The 12,643-nt window shown below is 43.0% G+C and overlaps 1 protein-coding gene across 1 annotated transcript in view; it reads left to right on the forward strand.

The window, feature by feature from the left end:
- The window catches only part of LOC117354948 (SCO-spondin-like), a 441,431-nt gene that overhangs the window by 144,454 nt on the left and 284,334 nt on the right, over nt 1–12,643 (forward strand). Inside the window, 3 exon segments of the mRNA XM_033932909.1 lie at nt 4,547–4,669; nt 5,408–5,511; nt 9,369–9,606. Of these exon segments, the coding sequence (XP_033788800.1) occupies nt 4,547–4,669; nt 5,408–5,511; nt 9,369–9,606 (465 nt within the window).

A 12,643-nucleotide genomic window follows, 5' to 3' on the forward strand; every position in this document is an offset into this window, starting at 1 on the left:
AAGTTTGGTGCCAAAGTTTGGTGTCAAAGATATTGCGGTTGCCGTACAGTGAGAGATTAGATACAGTGAGAGATTAGAAAAACTGGGCCTCTTCTCCCTTGAAAAGCGGAAACTGAGAGGGGACATGATCGAAACATTCAAGATAATGAAGGGAATAGACTTAGTAGATAAGGACAGGTTGTTCACCCTCTCCAAGGTAGGGAGAACGAGAGGGCACGCTCTAAAGCTAAAAGGGGGTAGATTCCGTACAAATGTGAGGAAGTTCTTCTTCACCCAGAGAGTGGTGGAAAACTGGAACGCTCTTCCGGAGGCTGTTATAGGGGAAAACACCCTCCAGGGATTCAAGACAAAGTTGGACAAGTTCCTACTAAACTGGAACGTACGCAGGTGAGGCTGGACTCATTTAGAGCACTGGTCTTTGACCTAAGGGCCGCCGCTTGAGCGGAGTGCTGGGCAAGATGGACCACTGGTCTGACCCAGCAGCGTCAATTCTTATGTTCTTATATTCTCAATACTCTTGGAGTAAGAGCTGGACTAGGCACATTAACTATATTCTCTTACTTTAGATTCTTTCACTTTAGATTAATTTAGGGCAGTGCGTCGCAAACTTTTTAAGCTGCGGCACACTAATCTCGGGGCTGCGACTGGAGGGCACCAGGATATGCGCGGACATCGACGTGACGATATCATTCACACGTGTGGTGTCCTTGCGTCGATATCCGTGCATGCGCGGATGTTCTGAGCCTCCTGTTACCGCTAGGGGGAGGGGGTGCTGCACACCTGTCAGCAGTCAGCCAGCGCCGGTGCCTTTCCTCCTTGCTGGCATCTCGGGGCACACCTGAAATCTGCCGGGGCACACAGTTTGTGTTACACTGATTTAGGGTACACTTCTCCCTCGTTATTCGCGGGGGATACGGGCAGAGCCGGACCGCAAATGGCAGAAAACCGCGATTATCCGGCTCTGACCCACCCCCACCTCCCTGCCGCCTTCCCGGCCTTACCTGGTGGTCTATAGGGCTTTCGGGGCAGGAGCGATCTTCCTACGCTCCTGCCCCGTGCAGATCGCCCTGAGGAAATGGCTGCTGTGAGTTCCCGTAGTCTCTCAAGACTACGAAGGGAACTCCCTACAGCCATTTCCTCATGGCGATCTGCACGGGGCAGGAGCGTAGGAAGATTGCTCCTGTCCCGAAAGCCCGCTAGACCACCAGGTAAGGCCGGGAAAGTGGCAGGGAGGTAAAAAATATGGGTTTTTAAATTTTCCCCCTCACCAGAAAAAAAATCGCGATTATGTGAAATCGCGAGTGCAGAAACCGCGAATGGGGAGGGGGAAGTGTATTCTTCTTTCATATTCCATCCTATTCACACATAGCATAAGATCTTGGTATGTTATTACCTATTCCTCCACATCACACTCATACTTACTCCCATACTCACCATTTTTTAATATAAAAATTTATTATTGTCTACTTTAATAGTTACCAAAAAATTCGATGTAGATTGCACATTATTCAGACTGCTGCTGTTCGAATGATCTTTAATCTGAAAAAGTTTGATCATGTCAACCCTTTTTTCCCATGAATTGTATCGGTTACCAGTCGAGGCTCGTGTGAAATTTAAATTTGGCTGCATTTGTTATAAGGCATATTCGGCCATGCATCTAATTATCTTGTGGATTCGTTCACATTTGGAAATTCAAAGCTCTCTCGACGCACGCATGCTGTATTTACCTTTCCTTCAGTCAAAGGTTGTCATAAAAATATCATCCTCAATAATATTAAGGAGTTAAATGGTAATTACTTGTGTTAATAGGTCAATTTCATGAAACTACTCCACAAGTTATAGAACCAATATATATCTAAAAAAAAACAATGTGCTGTGTAATAGTAATAAATATTCATTAATATAAGTGAAGCGCTCAGTCACCAACCGATCCGTGCATAAAGTACCGTTAAAAGTACAAGCGCCGGTTGTACAACAGGGACCATCATAGCACTCACAGGCCCTAAACCTTCCTTATACAGTAATAATTGTCAAGAAGAAATGAAAAAAACACTTATCTTCAAATAAGCAAAAAGAAGGGAGGCTATGGGAGTTTCAAATTCGGGGAGTCTTTATTGAGATGGATATTAGAGAATGACACGGGGAAAAAATCTGTCCCCGTCACCGCCCCGTCACCGGCCCACCATCCTCTGCACCGCCCCGTCACCGCCGATCCCTTCACCGCCCCGTCACCGTCACCGCCATCCCTTTCACCGCCCCGTCACCGCCACTGCCATCCCATTCACCGCCCCGTCACCGTCCCCGCTGCATCCATATAAGCCTTTTTCCTTTCACTCCCTCCTTCCAATTTGAGCCGGGAACACTAGCGATCGCACGGTCCCCGCGGCCACTACCTGCCTGCCCGGTCGATCCTGGTGTTTGGCCGGCTCTCTCCCTTCTCCTCACCTTGGTTTATGGGTTTTCTTTTTCGGCAACCTGCGCGCTTTCCCAGGGAGCCGCACACGCGCGGCTGCTCAGTGTTCGATCTTCTGCTCTGCTGCAACTTCCTGTTTCCGGTTGCGTCAGAGCAGAAGATCGAGGCTGAGCAGCGGCGGGTGTGCGCGGCTCTCTGGTAGCGTGCGGGTCGCCGAGGAGGAGGATCTGCAGACTGGGGTGAGGAGAGGGGAGAGAGCTGGATGGACACTGGAATCGATTGGGCGGGCGGGTGTGAGCTGCGGGGACCGCGCGATCCTTCATGCCTCACTGCGGGGGACAAGACCATTCACCGCCCCGCGGGCGGTGAATGGCCTTGTCCCCGTCGTCGCAGCGACTGCTAGTTTTCTTCCCCGTTTTCGGCGGGTGACCCGCGGCTAAAATGCGGTGGCCGCGGGTAAACCGCCACCGTGTCATTCTCTAATGGATATCTGTTACGAGCGCTGGATTTGAACAAAGCATTTGCTACCTTCTTTTTTCATTTCTTCTTGACAATTATTACTGTATAAGGAAGGTTTAGGGCCTGTGAGTGCTATGATGGTCCCTGTTGTACAACCGGCGCTTGTACTTTTAACGGTACTTTATGCACGGATCGATTGGTGACTGAGCACTTCACTTATATTAATGAATATTTATTATTATTACACAGCATATTGTGTTTTTTAGATATATATTGGTTCTATAACTTGTGGAGTATATCATCAACATCTCCTGTCGTTTCAAGCTGCACTATGGCATAAAGATCTGAATTCTCAATAGCGACCTCTTGCTTATATCAGCATTGTAGGAGACAACTGGAAATGTATTTGTTTACAAGATTCTTAAGAAATTAATGTACGAGGGTCATTTCATAAACAATCTCCTTCCCGAAATTCCAGTATGACCCTCTCTTACTCTATCCACTAAAAATTTGCATCTATATGCTTATAACTTTCCGTAAATTAAACTACGGTATTTCCCCCTTCTCTCTCTCTGCTTAATCTCCCTGTATTCAATTCTCTCTAAAAACTCTAAATCCAACCACTAAACCTGTTGTACTACTTATATGTCTAGTTACTCCGCACTGTGTATGTTTCATTTGTAAACCGTTCTGAGCTATTGGGAGGACGGGATAAAAATCTAAATAAATAAATAAAATAAATAAAATAAATAAATAAACAATGCACACTATTTTTTAAAAATTTATATGTTTTATTTTTTTCAAGTATTTTTTTTTTTACAATCCTTCAATATAGTCTCCCACCTTTGCAATGACCGAGTCCCAGTGTCCAGGAAGCTTCATTATTCCATCCAAGACACCATTTTGTTCAGTTGCCGAATGGCTCGGGTACCAGCAGAAGAAAGCTCTTCCAGAGATGCAAAACGATGTCCACGCATAGGTTGTTTCAACTTTGGAAAAAGGTCGAAGTCCGGTGGACTCATGTCTGGACTGTGGGGAGCTTGAGGTAACACCTCCCAGCCGTATTCGCGTAGTTTTTCAATGGCGAGTGTAGAGCTCCATCTTCCCCATGACCAAAAAAATTTTGATGAGCTCAATCAAAAGTCAAGCAAATGATGATTTTTGCTTATGATCATGAAGGCATCATCATCACAGACAAAGTTCCATGTGGCAGAAGTGTTACAGCAGTGTATTATCGTGATTTTTTTTGCAAAAAATGCATAAAACTCGACCTCAGTTGCTCTTGGCTGGGCCACTCATTCTTCACGACAACGCTCGCCCGCACATAGGGAATGTCGTCATTGAAAAACTACGCAAATACGGCTGGGAGGTGTTACCTCATGCTCCCTACGCTCCAGACATGAGACCACCAGACTTTGACCATTTTCCAAAGTTGAAACAACCTATGTGTGGACATCGTTTTACATCTCTGGAAGAGCTTTCTTCCGAGGGATCATTGTCTTATTCTAATTTGCTGTGTTGAAACACAGTCTCCTTTCTGTCACTGTTCAGGGGTTTTTCAGTGCGTTCCCTCCTGTCTTGGTTTATTGTTTTCTAAGGCTGAAGTGCTGTCAATTTCTTTGCGCTCCCTTTTCCTGGCATTGAGTTGTGATCACTTTTCTTGTGTTCCCGTAGGCTCTGCCCAGATTCCGCCGTGCCCTGGTCATTTCATCTGCAGTAACCGGGTGTGCGTGAACATCTCACAAGTGTGCAACAGTGTTCCCGACTGTCCCCAGGGGGAGGACGAGATGGCATGTGGTAAGAATCTTTGGGAGTGAGCGGACGAAGCTCCTGACGAGGAATCAGAGATCAATACCCAGAGCCAAGACTCTTCATTCTCCTGCGCAACAAAGATGTGGTTAACCCAGTTTGTTAACCTGATCAATGGAGCATGGGGTAAAATTAAAGGGGGTGGATACTTCACTCAAAGACAAGTAAAATTATACTTCGGAAGCAAATTAGACGTGTTTCTAGGGGAAAAAAAAACATTGGCTCTCCAGAATATACTGAGCCATACATTTTAAGGACATACCCCCTTCTTTACAAAGCATATGCATGCGTGAAAGTAGTGTGATGACATCACATGCATGCGCGTATGTGTAGATGCGCCCCAGATGCGGCCCTAAGCTCCCGAACCCAGACAAACTGCCGGCTTTATGAAAAACCGCCCGGATATCCTCTAAAAAGAGGACATGCCCAGGTAAATCCGAACATATGGAAACCCTGACTCTATCCACTGGATCGGTGTTTCTCAACTCGGTCCTGGAGTACCCCCTTGCCAGTCCAGGTTTTCAGGATATCCACAATGAATATGCATCAACTTGACTTGCATACACTGCCTGCATTATATTGAAATTTCTTTCATGCATATTCATTGTGGATATCCTGAAAACCTTGACTGGCAAGGGGGTACTCCAGGACCGAGTTGAGAAACACTGCACTAGATTACCCTTGCTCCTATTTTTAATACGAGTTTGCCTGATTCTATGTTTGCAGACAGTGAGTTGGGCACCACAGTGCCCCCGGAGGACAGAAACCAGACGCTCGTCCCCTGTGCAGAGTACTCATGTGCGGACAGCAAGTGTATCACCTTCAAACAGGTGAGAAGTCAAGGATGTTTCATTTCATTTATTCACTTGTACTCTGCCTACCTTACATCTTAGGTGGACGCGGAGCTGTCTCTTCTCCTTCCTTTGTTGTCTTTATTCCTCTTTATTGATCTTATACTTGTCCCCTTAACTACTAATATTACTGATCATTTCTATAGCTGCTAGACATATGCAGCGCTGTACATATAAAACATTCAAGAGACAGTCCCTGCTCAGTAGAGCTTACCATCTAATCAAACAGGACAAGTAGGGGGGGTCAGGGAGTTTCTCAGGCATGGGTTGCTTTACAAGTGAGGGGGGGTTTGGAATTAAAAGCAACCCCCAAAAAGTGGACTTTCAGCTAGTGCCGGGGTTGGAGCTTGATGTACTAACTCAGGCAGTCTGTCACTACTACTACACACACACACACACACAGTAGAGCACCAACCACAAAAGTGGAGGATGGAAAAACATGAAATTATAACGTCAAAATCATAACATCAAAGACTAAACGTGTATGTCAACGAAATGCTGACTGTATGGAGGAAAAAAGACCTCAGATTCCCTTGATAGGCAATTTATACAGTATATGCCTGTGCTGTAGGGAAAAATCAATCATTGGTCAAAGAAAAAAAACAAACAAACCCTTAACATAAATATAAGTATCTCCAATATATATGCATGAACAAATGTAGAACAGCACAACTTAACTGAAGAATCCTGATCCCAACGGGACCCGGTTCACAACCTGCTTCATCAGGGGATCAGATGCCAAAGGCACTGTTCACAAAGGCAATTAACAATTGTGTGATCCTAAAATATCAGCGTGTAATTCTGGTTTTGCGCTCCTGCCTAATAACGCCTAAACCCTCCCACTACTACTATTGCTATTTACCATTACCTTCTCTTATTCCTCTCTTTTTTTCCCATTAGGGCCTTGTTTACTAATGTGTGTTAATGTGTGTAAATAAACTCCAGATCAGTGGCGTAGTAAGGGCGGGGCGATCCGCCCTGGGCATTATCTTGGTGGGGGCGCCGGCTTCCATGTTCCTCTCCAAACCCCAATGCACATTCCTCCCCCCCACTACCGTGCATTCATGCCCCTTCCCATGGTACCTTTTTAACGTTCCCGGGCATGAGCAGCAACCTCAACCTGCTGCTCACACCAGCGTTGGCTCTTCCTCTGACTAGAGAATGACACGGTGACAAAATTCATCACCATTCCCGTCCCCGCGGATAACCGCAGGAAACCATCTTCATGTCATTCTTTAAGGAGAGAGGAAAGAATCAGAGTATAATTGGGCACAACCACTGACTCGCAAGCTTTTCTTTGAAGAATGCTGGTGTAGAAGGACCGAGGTTGAAAATGACATGGGATTATTTTCCGCAGTTATCCGCGGGGATGGGAATGGTGATGAATTTTGTCACCGTGTCATTCTCTACCTCTGACCCTGGACCCACGCCTTGGAAAGGATGCTGAGGCTGTAGCTTTAACCACTCTTGAAATCAAAATGTAGCACAAGTGAGCCAACTCTAGGACAATCAAACCATTGTGACATCACTGATGAGGTTGGCTCTTAGGCATTGGTGGAATGAGACATTATGATGTCACAATGATTATCAGAGGCTGAAGCTTTTCACACTATTTATTCAATATTGTTCTCCCAGGGGAGCTCAGAATGGTTTATTTATTTATTTAAAAATTTATATACTGCATAACTACTATGCGGTTCACAAAATTACATACAAATTAACTTAGGCTCCATAAAAAAACGATAGCTGATCAAATTTCAACAAAACAAACACAGAAAGACGTTAGCAGACAGTAGCATTTTCAACATTGTCTTTCAATTCATCCTACCAGTATAAAGTCGCAAAATCCCAAAAAGGCGTTAACAGGCACAGGAAGGCATTGACAGAGAAAAGCATTAGCGCAGGAAAGCCTTGACAAATAGTTGCGTTGTCAACATTTTCTTGAAATTCATCCTCCCATCACAAGAGTCGCAAAATACCAGACAGCGCATTCCAGGTTCTCAGGCATTTTTCCCTGTCTGTCCCGGCAGGCTCACACTCTGTCTAATTTACCTGGGGCGATGGGGAGATTAAGTGACTTGGCCAGGGTCACAAGGAGGAGTGTGGGTTTGAGCCCACAACCCCAGGGTGCTGAGGCCGTAGCTGTGACCACCGAGCTATGCTTTCCCCTCACTTCATTTTTCTTTTTGTGACTTAATTGATTTATTTTTTTCTCTCTTTCTTTACTCCTCTCTTTCATTTTCTTTTTATGCCTCTTTCCCTTCTCATACCTTCTCTCTTTTTTCTCTTATGCTTATTTGTCCTTTACCCTTCTCTTATTTTACCTTTCTCTTTTTTTTCCTCCTTCCTACCCCTCACTTCCTCCTGTCCTATTTTTATTTTATTTCTTTCTTATCTCACCTTGCACCTCCTTTCTCATAGAGGGATAAGGGTCATGGATTTCATACCTTATCTCTTTCATATCTCTCTTCTCTGAGACGGCTTTTATTTATTTATTTTTATAGTTTGCTTTTTAGTTTCTCATTCTCTGCTTTCCTTAATTCTTTTGTAAGCCTATTTTGAAAGTACCCACAGGACTGTAGTACAATTTTAAGGGAAACTCCTGGTGTTCACTTGGCCTGCCCTACCTTTATCCCTGCTGATACATTTTTTTTATCCCGCTCTAGATCTTTCCCTATAGAGGGTAAGCGACTTTAAGTTTCTTATTCACAGGTAAACTTTGGTTCACCTACAGAAATCGCTTTGAAAATTGCCTCTTTATAGTCTTTACTTCATTTTTCATTTTTAATTTTTTCCTTCATTTTCAACTTTATTTTGCTTTTTTTTCCCCTTATTTCTCTCTTCTTTTCCTTCCTCCTGTGTGAGGTTTGCTGCCGCATCTTTCCTCTCTATCCTCCCCTTTTACAAAAGTGTAGTGTGGTTTTTAGTGACAGACGCGGCAGCAGCAGCTTCTACGCTCATAGGAATTCTATGAGTATCGGTGCTGTTATCGCCATGGTCGGCACTAAAAAACGCACTATGCTTTTGTAAAAGGGGGGTATTTTCCTTCTTCCTGTGTGGGATGTCTCTCATACCTTCTCATTGCATCACATAAGAATTGCCATATTAAGACAGACCGAAGGTCCATCAAGCCCAGTATCCTGTTTCCAACAGTGGCCATCCCAGGTCCCAAGTACCTAGCTAGATTCCAAATAGCAAAACAGATTATATGCTGCTTATCTTAGGAATAAGCAGTGGATTTCCCCAAGCCATCTCAATAATGGCCTATGGGCTTCCCTTATAGGAATTTATCCAAACCTTTTTTTTTAAACCCCGCTAAGCTAACTGATTTCACCACATTCTCTGGCAACGAATTCCAGAGTTTAACTGCACATTGTATGAAGAAATATTTACTCTGGTTTGTTTTAAATCTACCTTTTAGTTGCTTGTCCCCTAGTCCTAGTATTTTTGAAAAGAGTGAACAAGCGATTCACATCTATCCTTTCCACTCCTCTCATCATTTAATAGACCTCTATCATATCACCCCTGAACCATCTCTTTTCCAGGCTGAAGAGCCCTAGCCGCTTTAGCCTGTCCTCATAGTGAAGTCGCCCCATCCCTTTTATAATTTTCGTTGCCCTTCTCTAAATCCACTATATCTTTTATGAGATACACAGTATTTGAGGTGCGGCCATACCATAAGGTGATACAAGGGCATGATAACATTTTCATCTTTCCATTCCTTTCCCGATAATTCCTAACATACTATTTGCTTTCCTAGCTGCCGCCATACATTTCTTCTTCTGTTCTTTTTTTGGAGATATCTCTTATCCCTTCCTTTCCTCCTTCTGCTGCAGGTGTGTAACGGAATAGCAGATTGTGGCGATGGAGAGGAAGCAATGGGCTGGATTCCCTCTGATGAGAAGGATTGTGGACTTTGGAGCCCCTGGGGTCCCTGGAGTACTTGCAGTCGGACATGTGGGACAGGCATCCAGCTGCGCAGACGCACCTGCGCCAGTCCCTCAGGGGATGTGCTGAGACACTGCCGGGGAGAGGAGACTCAGGCGCAGCAGTGCTTCTCGGTGACTTGCCCAGGTGAGGCCCAGGCGCACCTACAGAACAGGACCCAAACATTGTCACCCAAAGAGACAGGAACAGATGCTATCACACTGAGAGATGGGACAATATATTTTATTATAAAGAGCAAATAGAAATGGCTAAATTAACTTTTTTTTTTGGGAATATATTAGTAGGGATCTCTCAGAGAGAGAAAAAGAGATAATGATTACTGTGGATGGGCAGACCGGAGGGGCCATTTAACCTTTATCTGCCATCATGTTTCTATAGCCATAATGCTCTATGGCCTCACAATGCAGGTGTAAAGAGCATTAGCCAATAGAGTGGAGGAGATAGTAGATGCTGCAAATGGGCAGACTGGATGGGCCATTTGGCCTTTATCTGTCATCATGTTTCTATGAGTACTAATCCAAGCAGATAACATTTTTAAATGATGAATTTTCTTATGAGTACATTTAATTTTTCTGGTGCTCTTTCAGCTCAGAATTTTCCACACTTTTTTCAATCTAAGATAAATAAGATTCTAAATATTATACCAACTAAGGAACCTCTCTCTGTTATTATCCATTCTTTTAGTAACATATCAGTAGACCATTTGGCCCAGGACTCTAACCTGAGAGACAGGATACTACACAGAATAAAACAGATACCATCATTCCAAGAGACAGGACATTATACAAAGAAATTTAGACACCGACACCCACAGAAATGGGAAATTATGGAGGCCTGGTTACTGTCACACAGGGCGTTGTATAGAGAAAAGGGGATTGCTGTTGTATATGCAGGTTCTTTAGAGAGAGCAATTATTGCGGTGAATCCAGGTAGTGTGACAAACAGGGATTTATTTATTAAAAAAATTATATCCCACATATCCAGCAATTCTATGCGGGTCACAAATAATACATAATAAAATACAAAAATACACTGTAAACGCATAACAAAACACAAAACAACACAGCCTAAATAGTCTCTAATAAAACAACAACAGATGATAAAATATAAAACAGCAAACAGCCCCTGAACAGGGTAACCTATCAAACCCTGCCCTTAGTTGCCCGGGAATAATGATAATTACACAAATATTTCCAATCTAATATTGTTCCCAACCCTGTCCTGGAGGGCCACCAGCCAGTCAGGTTTTCAGGTTAGCCCTAATGAATATGCATGAGACAGATTTACTTGCCTGTCACCTCCATTATATGCAAATCACTCTCATGCATATTCATTAGGGCTAACCTGAAAACCTGACTGGCTGGTAGTCCTCCAGGACAGGGTTGGGAACCACTGCATTAGGCCATTTGTACAATGGGGTCATACATAGCCAGGCATGTCACAGTACATCTTTACTGACAAATAAGAACTCCGAGAATCAACACCCCAAAGTTCACTTATATACTTTTGCAGTGCTTAGTATGACATCACACCTGTCAACCAATCAACCAAGAGAGGGGCTGTCCTTATGTTTTTTTGAACAAAGAAAATTCATTTTAACATAGTTACCAGGCTTAAGAAAAGTTTTACAAATCACATCTTTGTTTACATCAATTTCTGAATGTGCAACACATTATAACATACCCAATGAACACTTTGTAATTCTCAAAAAGTTTAAATCAACCAGCCCTTCTGTGTTTGGAGATCCCATGCTTTGGAAAACTAACAGCTTTAAGTTTCACTGAAACACTTTCCTATATGGGCCAAAAGAGCCCTCCCTTCACAGCTACAGACTGAAGAGAGTTTCTATGGTAGGCTAGCTGAAAGGTCAGATAGGTCAAAATGCAGATGTGTTACTTCTCAGGATTTCTTCAGGTTTAAAATATATAAAAATACAATTTTCAAAACCAATTTTCATGTTTAAACATACATTCACACACATAATCAAACACATTCTCACACGCATTTGGGGCCCCAAAACATTCATAAACCACATGACATATTTCATTCATAATCAATACTGCTTTCAAAGTCTATTCAAGAAAGATTTTCTTCTATACCCAGCATTGGAATGTGAAATCAGATATCCTCTTAGCTAACTAGCTCAAGAACATCTGTTATCAATTAGGCCATGAGGATCTTTTGGCATGAACGCTTTTAGACAAGGAAACAAAGAAGGACAGAAACCAAAATGGAGGCAGATTAATACAAAATGGAGTTATTAATACCTCTATAAGTGTGTTATGTATATCCCCCATGATCCTGTGTAATCCAGCAAATTACACATACTTTTTCCCTCCTGGTGACCCCTAGTGTTTTCCTGTTATTCTCTAATGTTATTTTTCTGGCCTTTGCTGCAATCCACATTCAGATTTTTACTTTTTATATTTATGCACCAACTTTTCATAAGTTTCTATTGGGCGTGGCCTTAGCTATCACATATGCATCTAACTATATTTACCCAGAATCACACGAAAAGGAGGCATTTCATATATAGGAAAAAATCTACAACGTTCAAATTTTTTCTTACACACTATCTATTCCAATCCAGCATATCATAGCACATCAGCAGATAAAACCAAATATAACCCTTCAGCCTATCAGACTAGAAATGTTCAGAAAGCACAGGGGTCCTTTTACTAAGGCGTGCTAGCCATTTTAGTGTGAGCTAAATGCTAACGCGTTCATAGACTAGAATGAATGCATTAACATTTAGCACAGGCTAAAATGGCTAGCATGCCTCAGTAAAAGGACCCCACGGTTTTCCACATTTTCCTGAATTGCAAAATCCTGGGCTCTTGTCTCACTTCCAATGGCAACAGACTCCAACAAATCAGCCCCTTAACGCAGTGGTCTCAAACTCGCGGCCCAGGGGCCACATGCGGCCCGCCAGGTACTGTTTTGAGGCCCTTGGTATGTTTATCATAATCACAAAAGTAAAATAAAACAGTTTCCTGATCATATGTCTCCTTAGCTAGAAATGACAATATTATTATTAAGACTTAGCCAAAAGGAAAGATTTATAAACTATAAAAAGAGTTTTACTTCATGCAAAATTGTCATTTCTTTAATAAGACATTAACTATTTTTTCTGAGGCCCTCCAAGTAACTAAAATTCAAAATG

The sequence above is a fragment of the Geotrypetes seraphini genome, chromosome 2 (genome assembly GCF_902459505.1).
Source record: "Geotrypetes seraphini chromosome 2, aGeoSer1.1, whole genome shotgun sequence".
Taxonomy (NCBI): domain Eukaryota; kingdom Metazoa; phylum Chordata; class Amphibia; order Gymnophiona; family Dermophiidae; genus Geotrypetes; species Geotrypetes seraphini.